At 42.7% G+C, this 12,709-nt stretch overlaps 1 protein-coding gene across 1 annotated transcript in view; it reads left to right on the top strand.

The window, feature by feature from the left end:
- Positions 1-12,709, top strand: part of LOC124788687 (diuretic hormone receptor-like) — a 358,447-nt gene that overhangs the window by 102,605 nt on the left and 243,133 nt on the right. Inside the window, exon 3 of the mRNA XM_047255969.1 lies at positions 4,633-5,518. Coding sequence (XP_047111925.1) covers positions 5,293-5,518 — 226 coding nt within the window. The 5' untranslated portion in view covers positions 4,633-5,292. The remainder of the gene's footprint in view (positions 1-4,632; positions 5,519-12,709) is intronic.

The raw sequence follows: 12,709 nt of genomic DNA, 5'->3' as shown, positions 1-12,709 counted from the left end.
CATATACTGGATATCTAAGGTATGGGTATTCTGTTGTCGTGGACAACACTTCTCTTTCAACACCCTCACCTACCCCTCTGATTGGTGGGTGGTTCTTACCCCCATAGTGATTCTTTCAGACAGTAATTGATATGTGTACCCAGTTCACTTGAACTTGGTCCACTGGATTAGGAGGAGAGGTGGACTATAAATAAATAAATACATACATACATTTCTTATAATTTGTGTGGATATCACGACAGGATTCGGGCTAACAAATGGTGCAACGTTACTGTAAACGAGCAATAGATGACGTTAACGAGCATTATTTATATATGCCTCTAAGCGTAAGGCATAGTTAAAATTCTATCTGCGATCGGGCTACATGCTGTGAAAAATATAAGAAATATCGCAGAAGAGTGGTCATTAGAGAACTAAGAATGGAAACAGAGCCTATATACGTAGATACGGTGAATCGTGTTGAAAATTACATCACGTTTACGACCCAGAGTACAGTGGACTGTGCAGCGCAGGACGACCACCTTAAGCAATAGGAGGGCACGGAGTGGTGCACGCGGAGAAGGAAACTAAACAGGTAAGCTACTAAGTCGATGGGGCTAAGCTATAGCCATCTATTAGGACGAACACGAGGCGTCGCGAAACCGACTAGCTCGGCCGTTCACATCAAACTAACAGTCTTAAATACAAGCTCTGAAGGTATATTATGAAGGAAAGTAAACGATGGGGACGGCGAAGGCGTATAAAACGTAAGAAAAGTATATGACAGCCATGAAACTGACAATTTACAGAATGAAAAGTTGGAGAAGTATACTATAAAGCGATGTGAATAACGCCAAAGGCGAAAGCTCACGTGGTGATGGTAAGTTCCTATGGGAACAAACTGCTGAGGTCATTGGTCCCTAGGCCTACAAACTTCTTAATCTAGCTTTTACTTACGCTAAGGACAACACACACACCAATGCCCGAGGGAGGACTCGAACCTCCGACGGGGAGAGCCGCGCGAACCGTGGCAAGGCGCCCAAAACTGCGTGGCTACCCCGCGCGGCCTAAAATCGTGTAAAACGTAGGAGGTGTGACAAGATAGACTAATGGCAGAAACAGAACACATTATAACAAGAAAGCCGCTTTTTTTCATATCAGTACATACCAAAACTGTAAAAAATCCTAAGAAACCTTTCAAGTACTAAGAATGTGTCATGTAGTAAATAAACAATTAGGATAGATGCAAAAAGTCTACAACCAAACATAATATAATAACTATCCGAAGCCAAGAAAGAGAAGGGATGAAACTGGACGCTGTTTTTTTTTTCTTTTTTTTTTTTTAAATATTCAGTAGGGCTATATGTTTGAGCGAGGTTTGTTTATTCAAAGCATGCAACGGGTCGTGGTTGGTGCTGCGGGGTATTTCGATTTACTCAAGATTATTCAGGACACCGCCTTCAGGCTAAAGATGTAGAATACTGCAACCCGTATTTATGTCCGGCACAGAGTGTCCACTATTTTTTGGGTGATTGATTAGGGCTGATTTTGAGTTGTCGAGGTCCTGATGCTCTCTGAAATGTACGTTAAAGGAACGACCGGTCTGTCCTGTACTGTACAGATATGTCGCCAATCACTACACTGAATCTGATCAATACCTGACTAAGGGTAGCGATTGCACACTCTGGTTTGGTGATGTTTCAGTTGGAATCGTACTTTACGGAGGGTAAAGAAAGCGGATGTAATTCCTGCTTTTCTAAGCCATTTACCGATCTCATCAAATGTCGTACGCAGATACGGGAGAGTACAAGGAATTTGTACGAGACAGTCTGTGCTGAAAGGTACTGAATTTTTTGGATGAGTGATTCAATAAGATTCTCTTGACAACCTTTAGAATGCACGATAAATCTAATTGTATCAAGCTCGTGCAGTTGGCCTTCTTCTGAAAATGGCACGCGACTGATGCATTGCATGAAGAGCAGCCATTTTATGCTGTTCCGAGTGATTTGAACAATAATGAATGACACAACTGACGTATTAAAGTGGTCTTCATTGTTTCGTAGGGTTATTTCCAGATCCAAAAACGGGAATGTGAAGCCATTATGGTGTTACAAAGAGAACTCAATTTTAGGATGCGTTTTATTAAATTCTTGTTGAAAGAGTTGTATTTGGGCATCGGTACCATTGTACAGGAGTATAATGCGTCAACGTATGTTTCATAATAAACTTTGAATGTGTTGAGGATGGATGGAGAAAAAGAACATATGTTCGATACAGTTAACGTAAATGTAAACAGGTACGCTTGCAGGAGGGGACACCATAAGTAGCCCGTCGGGTTTGTCTGTTACTATGTTAATAAAGGAGAAATAATTATTATCCATCACGATTCGAAGCAAAGTCAGGGGTTTCTTAATTATTTGCGTGTCTAAGTAGAAAAGTTTTCATAGGTTGAACAGAATGATATGAGTGACGTCTTTAAAAGCGATATTCGGATGCATGTTTGCAATATCCAAGCTTGCCAAGTTAGTGTCGTTGTTTACGTTTACCTGTGTAAGGTGTTTAATGAGGCCGACCCTGTTTTTGATAGTATAGTCAGTAAAAAAAACCATAGTGTTTACTAAGGATAATTTCAGTTCTAGGCTAGCGTATATTCTCTGAGCCAATAGCATTAACAATTGGCCTTAAAGGAGCGTAAGGCTTATGAAGCGTCACTACACCTCTGAATGTTGAAGTTCTAGAGCTCATTGGCAAAACTGGCGCAAACAAAATATACGCGTCATTCAAAGCTTCTTTGATTTCTACAAGAAATTTTTCCGTGGGACTGGAGGGACATATGACACAATTACGGGAGGAAAGAACATTTTATGATTTCTGTACACGATCAGCTTCGTACAACACTACAAACGTACAGACGTAGGCTCCAGCCTGCTTTTTCTTGGAGTTTCTTATTAAAACGCGTAGAAATCATCCTGCGTGATAATAGAGTCCATTATAAAATATTGGAGAAGGAAACAACAACTAATTGTATTATTCACTATTTTTTCTGAACAAGACTACCAGAATGAGCTTGATACAATTAGATTTACTGCGTATTCTAATGGTTATCAACCAAATGACGTTGATTCACTCATCCGAACAGTGCAATTAAAAGTGCCACCCATGAACCGTTGACAGAATACTTTATTACCCTTTAGCAGAGACAAAGTTGTAAAAAATTATTTTAGGGCCCCGCATCTGATAGGATTAGTAAATAGGTTAGGAAAGCAGGGATTGAAACCCCTTCCTATGCGCCTAGTAGTGTTGGACTCCAACTAAAACATTGTGAAGCAAGAGAGTGCAAACGTTACGCTTAGTCAGGTACTGATCAGATTCAGTGTAGCGACTGCCGAAATATCTGTACAGATCAGACAGGTCGTTCCTTTGAGGTACGTTTCAGAGAGCATCTGGACCTTAGCAATTCAAAATCAGCCTTAACCAATCACATAAAAATAATGGCCACTCTGTTCCAGACATCATCATTGTCTGCAGCATTCTACATCTCCAACCTGAAGGCGGTGTCCTGAATATTCTTGAGGAAATCGAAATACTCTGCAGCACCAACCACGACCCGTAGCATACTTTGAATGAACAAACTTCGCTTAAACACATGGCCGTACTGAATAATTTTTCTTTTTTGAAACAGCGTCCAGCTTCATCCCTTTTCTGGCTTTTTCCATTTCGTTGGGTTGTAGACTTGGAGCATCTCAACTAAATGTTTATTTACTAAATGTCATGTTCTCAGTACTTGAGAAGGGGTCTTAGGCTTGTTCACTGTGTTTGTATGTATTGACTTGAAAAAATGAGGTTTCTTATTGTGATGTGTTTTATTTAGTCCATTAGTCTATTTTATTATACTTTCTACGCTTTATGTGTATTCGGAGGTATTCACCTTACTTTATAGTATGCTGTTTCAACTTTGCATTTTTAGCCTGGGCAATTTGATGATTGTCGTATCATAGCTTTCTGCATTTTATGCTCCTTTGTCGTCATTTACATCATTTCATATTATACTTTCTTAATTTGTGTGAAAGACTGTCAAATTCATGTGAATCGGCCTAGACACTTTCGCTTGCTAAAGTTGCTATTAGATGGTAACAGCTTCGCCACATCGACTTAGTAGCTGACCTATTACTTCCTTTCTCTGTGTGCGCTATTCCGTGACCTGCTATTGCTTGTGATGGCCTCATATGCTCTACCCAGTCCCGTGGCGCTTGGGTTCGCAACACGAGACGTAAGTTTCAACCTGTTATTCTGTCTCGTATGGCTCACTGTTTCCATTCTTGGTTCCCCAATCGTCACTGTTCCGTGACATTTCTTTTATTTTTCACTGTAACTAGACCAACCATACGTAGAGTTTCAGCTACGGTAGCTCTTATTAGTATCCATTGCCTTATGGTTACAAAAATTTGTGAATAAGTATTCTTTAGCGTCATGGCGTTATTGTTTTCTGTAACATTACAAGTGATGAAGGGCATTTTTTATCTCGAAAGCAGTCGTGATACTCGAAAATAAAAGAGTGTTACAACTGAAACTGCTTACCTCGGTATTAACTATGTATTATTTTCTTTGAAAATACACCTTTTACATGAATGTTTTGCCTATCTTCTGTTTCAGGTTGGGATACTTGGTGGGCATCTGGAGGCAGTCGCCCATACTGATGCTGGATACTACACACCCAAATACTGTCTGCTGCATCGCTGCTCCCATTGACGCCTATGACGAGAAGCCGTGTCAAGATCAATAGTTCGTTTGTGTTACGAATTAGATACACAGCACGTAGAAAAAAGTGTACAATTAATTAGAAGATCTGTTTCGTTCATTATGCTTTCTGCAGTAGAGCATTTCAGACGAACGTGTTGTTTTAAATCAGTTTACCACGCCTAAAAGGTTGTCATGTAATGCACTTTCTGAATGTCTTCGAGAATGAACACTTTCTGCAGTATTTTTATGCGTGAACCGACTCTCGGAAATGAGAAAGGGGCCTGTCTATGAGCAAGAGTTTGATGTGCAAGCGTCGTTGTTGTGTCGTGTTACAGTACAAATGATCAATATTTTTCTGTTTTGAGGGTAGTACTGTGAACACTTAACTCGACAACACGAAATTAATCTTGGCACTGGTAGCAGAGGTGCAGGAACACTGGACGACAAGTTGGCGTATAATGGGGACGAGAGGTGACTGGTGTATAAGCACGCAAAACGACAGTGTAGATCTATTTCCCTGCAGAGAGAACCTCCCACCTATTGAGTAAAGTACTCCAAAGTGCAACGTGGGCGATGGCGCTGCCGTCGCTGATGTTCCCTATGCTGGAGAACACGACTCTGGAGGAGCTGCAGTGCCTGCTGGCGGAAGCCACGGGAGCAGAGCTGGAAGCGGCGGTGTCGGGGGCCAGCTGCCCCCGAGCCTGGGACAGCGTCACCTGCTGGCCAACCTCGCCGGCCGACACTCTCGTGCTGATGCCCTGCTTCTCGGAGCTCAACGGCATGCCGTATGATACCAGCCGTAAGTACCCTGAGCATTTATCGACTAGTCATAAGGTCAACGGACGTACTGTTAGTCACACACGTAATTGAGAACGGCGGTCACTTTGGGGCTCTGTAGATCGTGAACTGGTGGTAGGCCAACGTGTGATCCTCCACCACTGATAAGGTCTGAGGTGACAAGGCTCATGGGATAGCGATATGCACATACACAGATGGCAGTAGTATTGCGTTCACAAGGTATAAAAACGTAGTGCATTGGCGGAGCTGTCATTTGTATTCAAGTAATTCATGCCAAAAGGTTTTCGGCATGGGTATGGCCTGATAATGTAATTAACAGATTTTGAACACGGTGTGGTAGTTGAAGCTACGCCAATGGGATATTTCACTTCTGAAATCGCTAGGGATTTTAATATTCCGAGTTCCACAGTGTCAAGAGTGTATCGATGATACCAAATTTCAGGCATTAACTTACACTATGGACAACGCAGTGGCCGACGGCCTTCACTTAACGACCGAGAGCAGCGGCGTTTGCGTAGAGTTGTCGGTGCTAGCAGACAAGCAACACTGTGTGAAATAACTGCCGAAACCAATGTGCACTTACAACTAACGTGTCCGTTAGGACACTGTGGCGAAATTTGGCGTTAATGGGCCTGGAGGCAGACGAGCGACGCTAGTTCCTTTGCTAACAGCACGACATCATCCGCTGGCCCCGCGACCATATCGCCTGGAACCCAGGAAACTGGACAATCGTGGCCTGGTCAGATGAGTTCAGTCGGCAAAACCTGATGGTAGGGTTCGAGTGTTACGCAGACCCCACGAAGCCAAGGGCCGAGGTTGTCACAAGGCACCGTGCAAGATGGTGGTGGTTCCACAGTGGCGTGAGCCGTGTTTACATGGAACTGACTGTGTGCACTGGTCCAAATAAATCGACCATTTACTGGAAATGGTTATGTTCTGCTACCTGGAGACCATTTGCTGCCATTCATGGGCTTTGGGTCCCCAAACACTGACTGAATGTATATGGATGACAATGCGCCATATTACAGGGCGACAATTGTTTGCGATATGTTTCTTGACATTGCAAACGACGGATTTGGCTATATTGATCGCTAGATATGTATCCCATCGAACATTTATGGGACATAATCGAGAGGTCAGTTCGTGCACAAAATTCTGCACCGACAACATTTTCGCAATTATGGATGACTATAGAGGCATCATGTCTCAATATTTCGGCAGAGGACTTCCAACGACTCCATGCCTCGTCTAGTTTCTGCTCTACATCGGACAAAAGGTGATCCGACACGATATTAGGAGGTATCTCATGTCTTTTGTGGCCTTAGTGTGAGGAGTATGTTTGGGAAGGGGGGGGGGGGAGGGGCCGGGGGGTCTATCCCATTTCAAACATGATGGAAAATGAGAAAATTGGCCTCATATTTTTTTAAATCATTAACATTGCTACAAAATAAAACAACTTACTTGTCAAATTAAAATTCGGTAAAGTTTGTGCTTGTTTTCCGAACAACACAATTTGTAGGCATCATATCTTCGAAATCAGACCGTCGGAAAAAGACATCGTAATTTAAAATTTGATCCATGATAGTCGTGTCTTTTGTGTGTCTGTCTGTCTGTTTGAACGCGGTTATCTCCAACAAACTACTTGAAGGAATTTCTTATATTTTTCACAGGTACGTTGAGCTATCTTGAGGTAACGTATTGACCTTATTTCATAAAATTGAGATCACGAAAACTAAACATCTTAATTTAAAATTTTGTGTAAAACCTTCTTGTCCGTCTGTCTGAACACGTTAGTCTCCAAAAGAATTGACGAATTTTTATCAGGTTTTAATAGGTAACATCAACTTGGTTGGGGCATCGTATAGGATTTATCTCACCAAAACTGCATCAAAAAGAAAGAAAAAGAAAAAAAGAATACCGCGATTTTAAGTTTTGTAAATGTGAAAGTCTGTTCATCTGTTACCTTTTCACGACTAAACCGCTGAACCGATTCTGATGAAATTTGGTATGGAGATAACTTGAATGATGAGGAAGAATATAGGCCATTTTAGAAAGTTTGACTCGGTGCCCCACTGCAGACTCCTAACTAAGGTACGAGAATATGGGATTGGTTCCCAAGTATGTGAGTGGCTCGAAGACTTCTTAAGTAATAGAACCCAGTACGTTGTCCTCGATGGTGAGTGTTCATCGGAGGTGAGGGTATCATCTGGAGTGCCCCAGGGAAGTGTGGTAGGGCCGCTGTTGTTTTCTATCTACATAAATGATCTTTTGGACAGGGTGGATAGCAAAGTGCAGCTATCTGCTGATGATGCTGTGGTGTACGGGAAGATGTCGTCGTTGAGTGGCTGTAGGAGGATACAAAATGACTTGGACAGGATTTGTGATTGGTGTAAAGAATTGCAGCTAACTCTAAATATAGATAAATGTAAATTAATGCAGATGAATAGGAAAAAGAATCCTGTAATGTTTGAATACTCCATTAGTAGTGTAGCGTTTGACACAGTCACGCCGATTAAATATTTGGGCGTAACACTGCAGAGCGATATGAGGTGGGACAAGCATGTAATGGCAGTTGTGGGGAAGGCGGATAGTCGTCTTCGGTTCATTGATAGAATTTTGGGAAGATGTCGTTCATCTGTAAAGGAGGCCGCTTGTAAAACACTAATACGACCTATTCTTGAGTACTGCTCGAGCGTTATGGATCCCTATCAGGATGGATTGAGGGAGGACATAGAAGCAATTCAGAGGCTGTTACGGAAATGCTTCAAGAACTCGGGTGGGAGTCTCTGTAGAAAAGGAGGCGTTCTTTTCGTGAATCGCTACTGAGGAAATTTAGAGAACCAGCATCTGAGGCTGACTGCAGTACAGTTTTACTACCGCCAAAGTACATTTCGTGGAGAGACCACAAAGATAAGATAAGAGAGATTAGGGCTCGTACAGAGGCATATAGGCAGTCTTTTTCCCTCGTTCTGTTTGGGTGTGAAACAGGGAGAGAAGATGCTAGTTGTGGTACATGGTACCCTCCGCCACGCACCGTATGGTGGATTGCGGAGTATGTATGTTGATGTATCCGTTAGGACACTGCGTCAAAATTTGGCGTTAATGGGCGTGGCGGCAGACGGCCGACGCGAGTTCTTTTGCTAACAGCACATCATCTACTGGCCCCGCGACCATATCGGCTGGACCCTAGGCAACTGGACAATCGTGGCCTCGTCAGATGAGTTCAGATTTCAGTCGGCAAAATCTGATGGTAGGGTTCGAGTGTTACGCTGACCCCACGAAGCCATGGACCGAGATTGTCACAAGGCACCGTGCAAGGTGGTGGTGGTTCCACTAAGGTGTGAGCCGTGTTTACATGGAACTGACTGTGTGCACTGATCCAAATGAATCGGCCATTTACTGGAAATGGTTGTTCTGCTACCTGGAGACCATTTGCTGCCATTCATTGACGTTGGGTCCCGAAACACTGACTGAATGTAGAAAATGGCTCTGAGCACTATGGGACTCAACTGCTGAGGTCATTGGTCCCCTAGAACTTAGAACTAGTTAAACCTAACTAACCTAAGGACATCACAAACATCCATGCCCGAGGCAGGATTCGAACCTGCGACCGTAGCGGTCTAGCGGTTCCAGACTGCAGCGCCTTTAACCGCACGGTCACTTCGGCCGGCGACTGAATGTATATGGATGACAATGCGCCATATTACAGGGCGACCATTGTTGCCGATATGTTTCTGGGCATTGCAAGCGACTGATTTGGCTATACTGATCGCTAGAAATGAATCCTATCGAACATTTATGGGACATAATCGAGAGGTCAGCTCGTGCAGAAAATACTGCACCGGCAACATTTTCGCAATTACGGACGACTATAGAGGCATCATGTCTCAATATTTCTGCAGGGGATTTCCAACGACTTGTTGAGTCCACGCCTCGTCTAGTTGCTGCACTACACCGGACAAAAGGAGGTCCGACACGATATGAGGAGGTATCCCATGTCTTTTGTGGCCTTAGTGTGAAGTTTATGTTTAGGAGGAGGGGGGAAGGGGAGGGGCCGAGGGGATCTATCCCATTTCAAATAGGACGGAAAATGATAAAGTTGGCCTCATCTTTTTAAAATCATTAACATTACTATAAAATAAAACAACTAACTCGCCAAATTAAAATTCGGTAAAGTTTGTGTTTGTTTTCCGAACAAGACAATTTGCGGGCTTTATATAACGGGAATCAGATTGAGGGAAAAGTTACATTGTAATTTAACATTTTATCCAGAATCGTCCTGTCTTTTGTGTGTCTGTTTGAACACGATTATCTCCAAACTACTTGACGAATTCTTTATATTTTTCACTGGTAAGTAGAGCTTATATAGAGGCAACGTATAGACCTTATTCCATAAAAATGCGATCACGAAAACTAAATATCTTAATTTAAAATTCTGTGTAAAGCTTTCTTGTCTGTCTGTCTGAAGATGCCAGTCTCCAAAAGTACTAGACGAATTTTCATCAATTTTTAATAGGTAACATGAACTTAATAGGGGCATCATATAGGATTTATCTCACAAAATCTGTATCAAGGAGAAAGGACAAAAAAAGAAAAGAATAACGTGATTTAAAGTTTTATAAATGCGAAAGCGTGTTCGTTTGTTACCTTTTCACGACTAAACCCCTGAACCGATTTTGATGAAATTTGGTATGGAGGTAACTTGAAAGGTGAGGAAGAACATAGTACAATTTATAAAGTATATTGTACAGAAGATTTATAGATCTGAAGAATATTACGCGAATTAGGGAAACAACTTTACTCTTTGAAAAGGATATTTATTCATTGACTTTTGACAGTTATCGTATTTGTGGGAATGATTTTATTGATTGAATACGATTCATAATGATTAACAATGAATACATTGTTTACACAATCCTGAAAGTATTTATTCCATACGTCCATACTCTATGTAAGTAGCTCTGTTATGTTTTCATGACTAAACCACCGAAACAAAAAATTGTTCAAATGGGTCTGAGAACTATGGGACTTAACATCTCAGGTCATAAGTCCCCTATAACTTAGAACTACGTAAATCTAACTAACCTAAGGATATCACACACATCCATGCTCGAGGCAGGATTCGAACCTGCGACCGTAGCGGTCTCGCAGTTCAAGACTGAAGCGCCTAGAACCGCTCGGCCACATCGGCCGGCAAACCGTCGAAACAATTTCGATGGAATTTGGTATGGATATAGCTTGAAACACGAGGAAGAACAAGTGAAATGGAAAGTCGGCACTTGTGAAGTACTTAAATATCACGACGCACAGATGCGTGCACCTGCCCATGCTCGACCGTATGCAGCATTCGGTAGCAACATTGCATGCGTGGCACGTTATCGTGCGTAGGGATAGTAGGAGGGAGAGAGGCGCATCTGTGCGTCGTGCTTCGCCTACCCGAACAGGCACACAGGTGATAGAAGCTGACGTTACTGCACGTACAACAGCTGGCTTGCTTACTTACCTACCATCACTCATCTTAATAAAACTACTGCGATGGGGAGTAACGGCGGGTAACAGCTAACTGAGATTAAAGTTACATAGTCTTGCACCTCATTTTATTGTACACTGATTTCAGTTTTAAGTTTAATGGAGGCCCTTGTCTAAAACGAATACTTTCGGTTGCGCTGTACTTAGTCTGGGAAGAGGTCTCACAGCTTTGTGTTGCGTAGATTGCGTACCTCAGCGAGTTTTGCCGCTGTTTGTATTTACTTTCCCTTCGTTGTACAGCTGTGTACTAAAGATATCGTAAAAATGGATACCAATATTGTTTTTAAATCAAATGATGAAGAATATGACATAATTTTGATTACATTTCAAATTGTATTTATCATAAAACTTGAAACAAGATGAAAATTACATTAAATTTAAGATCTAACAGCATACGTACCAACACAATCTATACAATTCTATATTCAGTTCCCATTTTATTTAAATATTTTGCTTTATATGCACACATCAAGGAAAGGTTTTGTATCACCTCGGTTCCGAGAGTTCCGGAACTTGTACACAAAATTAAATGTAGATCAACGTAAACATCATTTCCGCCCTATTTATTGCTCATGAAAATTACACATTGCATGTTGTACCACCATACAGCGAGACATTCAGAGGTGATGCTCCAGATTTCTGTACACAACGGTACCTCTAATACCCAGTAGCACGTCCTCTTCCATTGATGCATGCCTGTATTCGTCGTGGCACACTATCCACAAGTTCATCAAGCCACTATTGTTCCAGATTGTCCCACTCCTCAACGGCGATTCGGCGTGGATCCCTCAGAGTGGTTGGCGGGTCACATCGTCCATAAACATCCCTTTTCAATCCATCCCAGGCATGTACGATAGGGTTCATGTCTGGAAAACATGCTGGCTACTCTACTCGAGCGATGTCGTTATCCTGCGGCTCTCTCCGTCGGAGGTTCGAGTTCTCCCTCGGGCATGTGTGTGTGTGTGTGTGTGTGTGTGTGTGTGTGTGTGTGTGTATGTGTCGTCCTTAGATCCGGGTACGATGACCTCAGCATTTTGGTCCCATCTGACCTTACAACAAATTTCCATTTTCCAATTTGTCGTTATCCGGAATGAAATCATTCACAACATGTGCACGATGGGGGGCGAGTTGTCGTCCATGAAGAATAATGCTTCGCCAATATGCGGCCAATATGGTTGCACTATCGGTCGGAGGATGACATTCGCGTATCATACAGCCGTTACGGCAACTTCCATGACCACTAGCGGCGTATATCGGCTACACATAATGCCACCCAAAAACAGCAGGGTACCTCCACCTTGCTGCACTCGCTCGACAGTGTTCCTAAGGCGTTCAATCTGATCGGGTTGCCTACAATCATGTCTCCGATGATTGCCTGGTTGAAGGATCATGCTTCACTCGTCGATGAAGAGAACATGATGCCAATCCTGAGCAGTCCATTCGGCAAGTTGTTGGGCCCATCTGTACCGCGGTGCATGGTGTTGTTGTAAAGATGGACCTCGCCATGGACTTCTGGAGTGAAGTTGCACATCATGCAGTATATTGCGCACAGTTTGAGCCGTAACACGACGTCCTGTGACTGCACGAAAAGCATTATTCAACATGGTGGCGTTGCTGTCAGGGTTCCTCCGAGCCATAATCCGTAAGCAGCGGTCATCCCCTG

Source organism: Schistocerca piceifrons, chromosome 3 (assembly GCF_021461385.2).
Source record: "Schistocerca piceifrons isolate TAMUIC-IGC-003096 chromosome 3, iqSchPice1.1, whole genome shotgun sequence".
In the NCBI taxonomy this organism is placed as follows: Eukaryota; Metazoa; Arthropoda; class Insecta; order Orthoptera; family Acrididae; genus Schistocerca; species Schistocerca piceifrons.
Note: the sequence above shows the minus strand (reverse complement) of the source record. Positions and strands in the feature narration are given on the sequence as shown.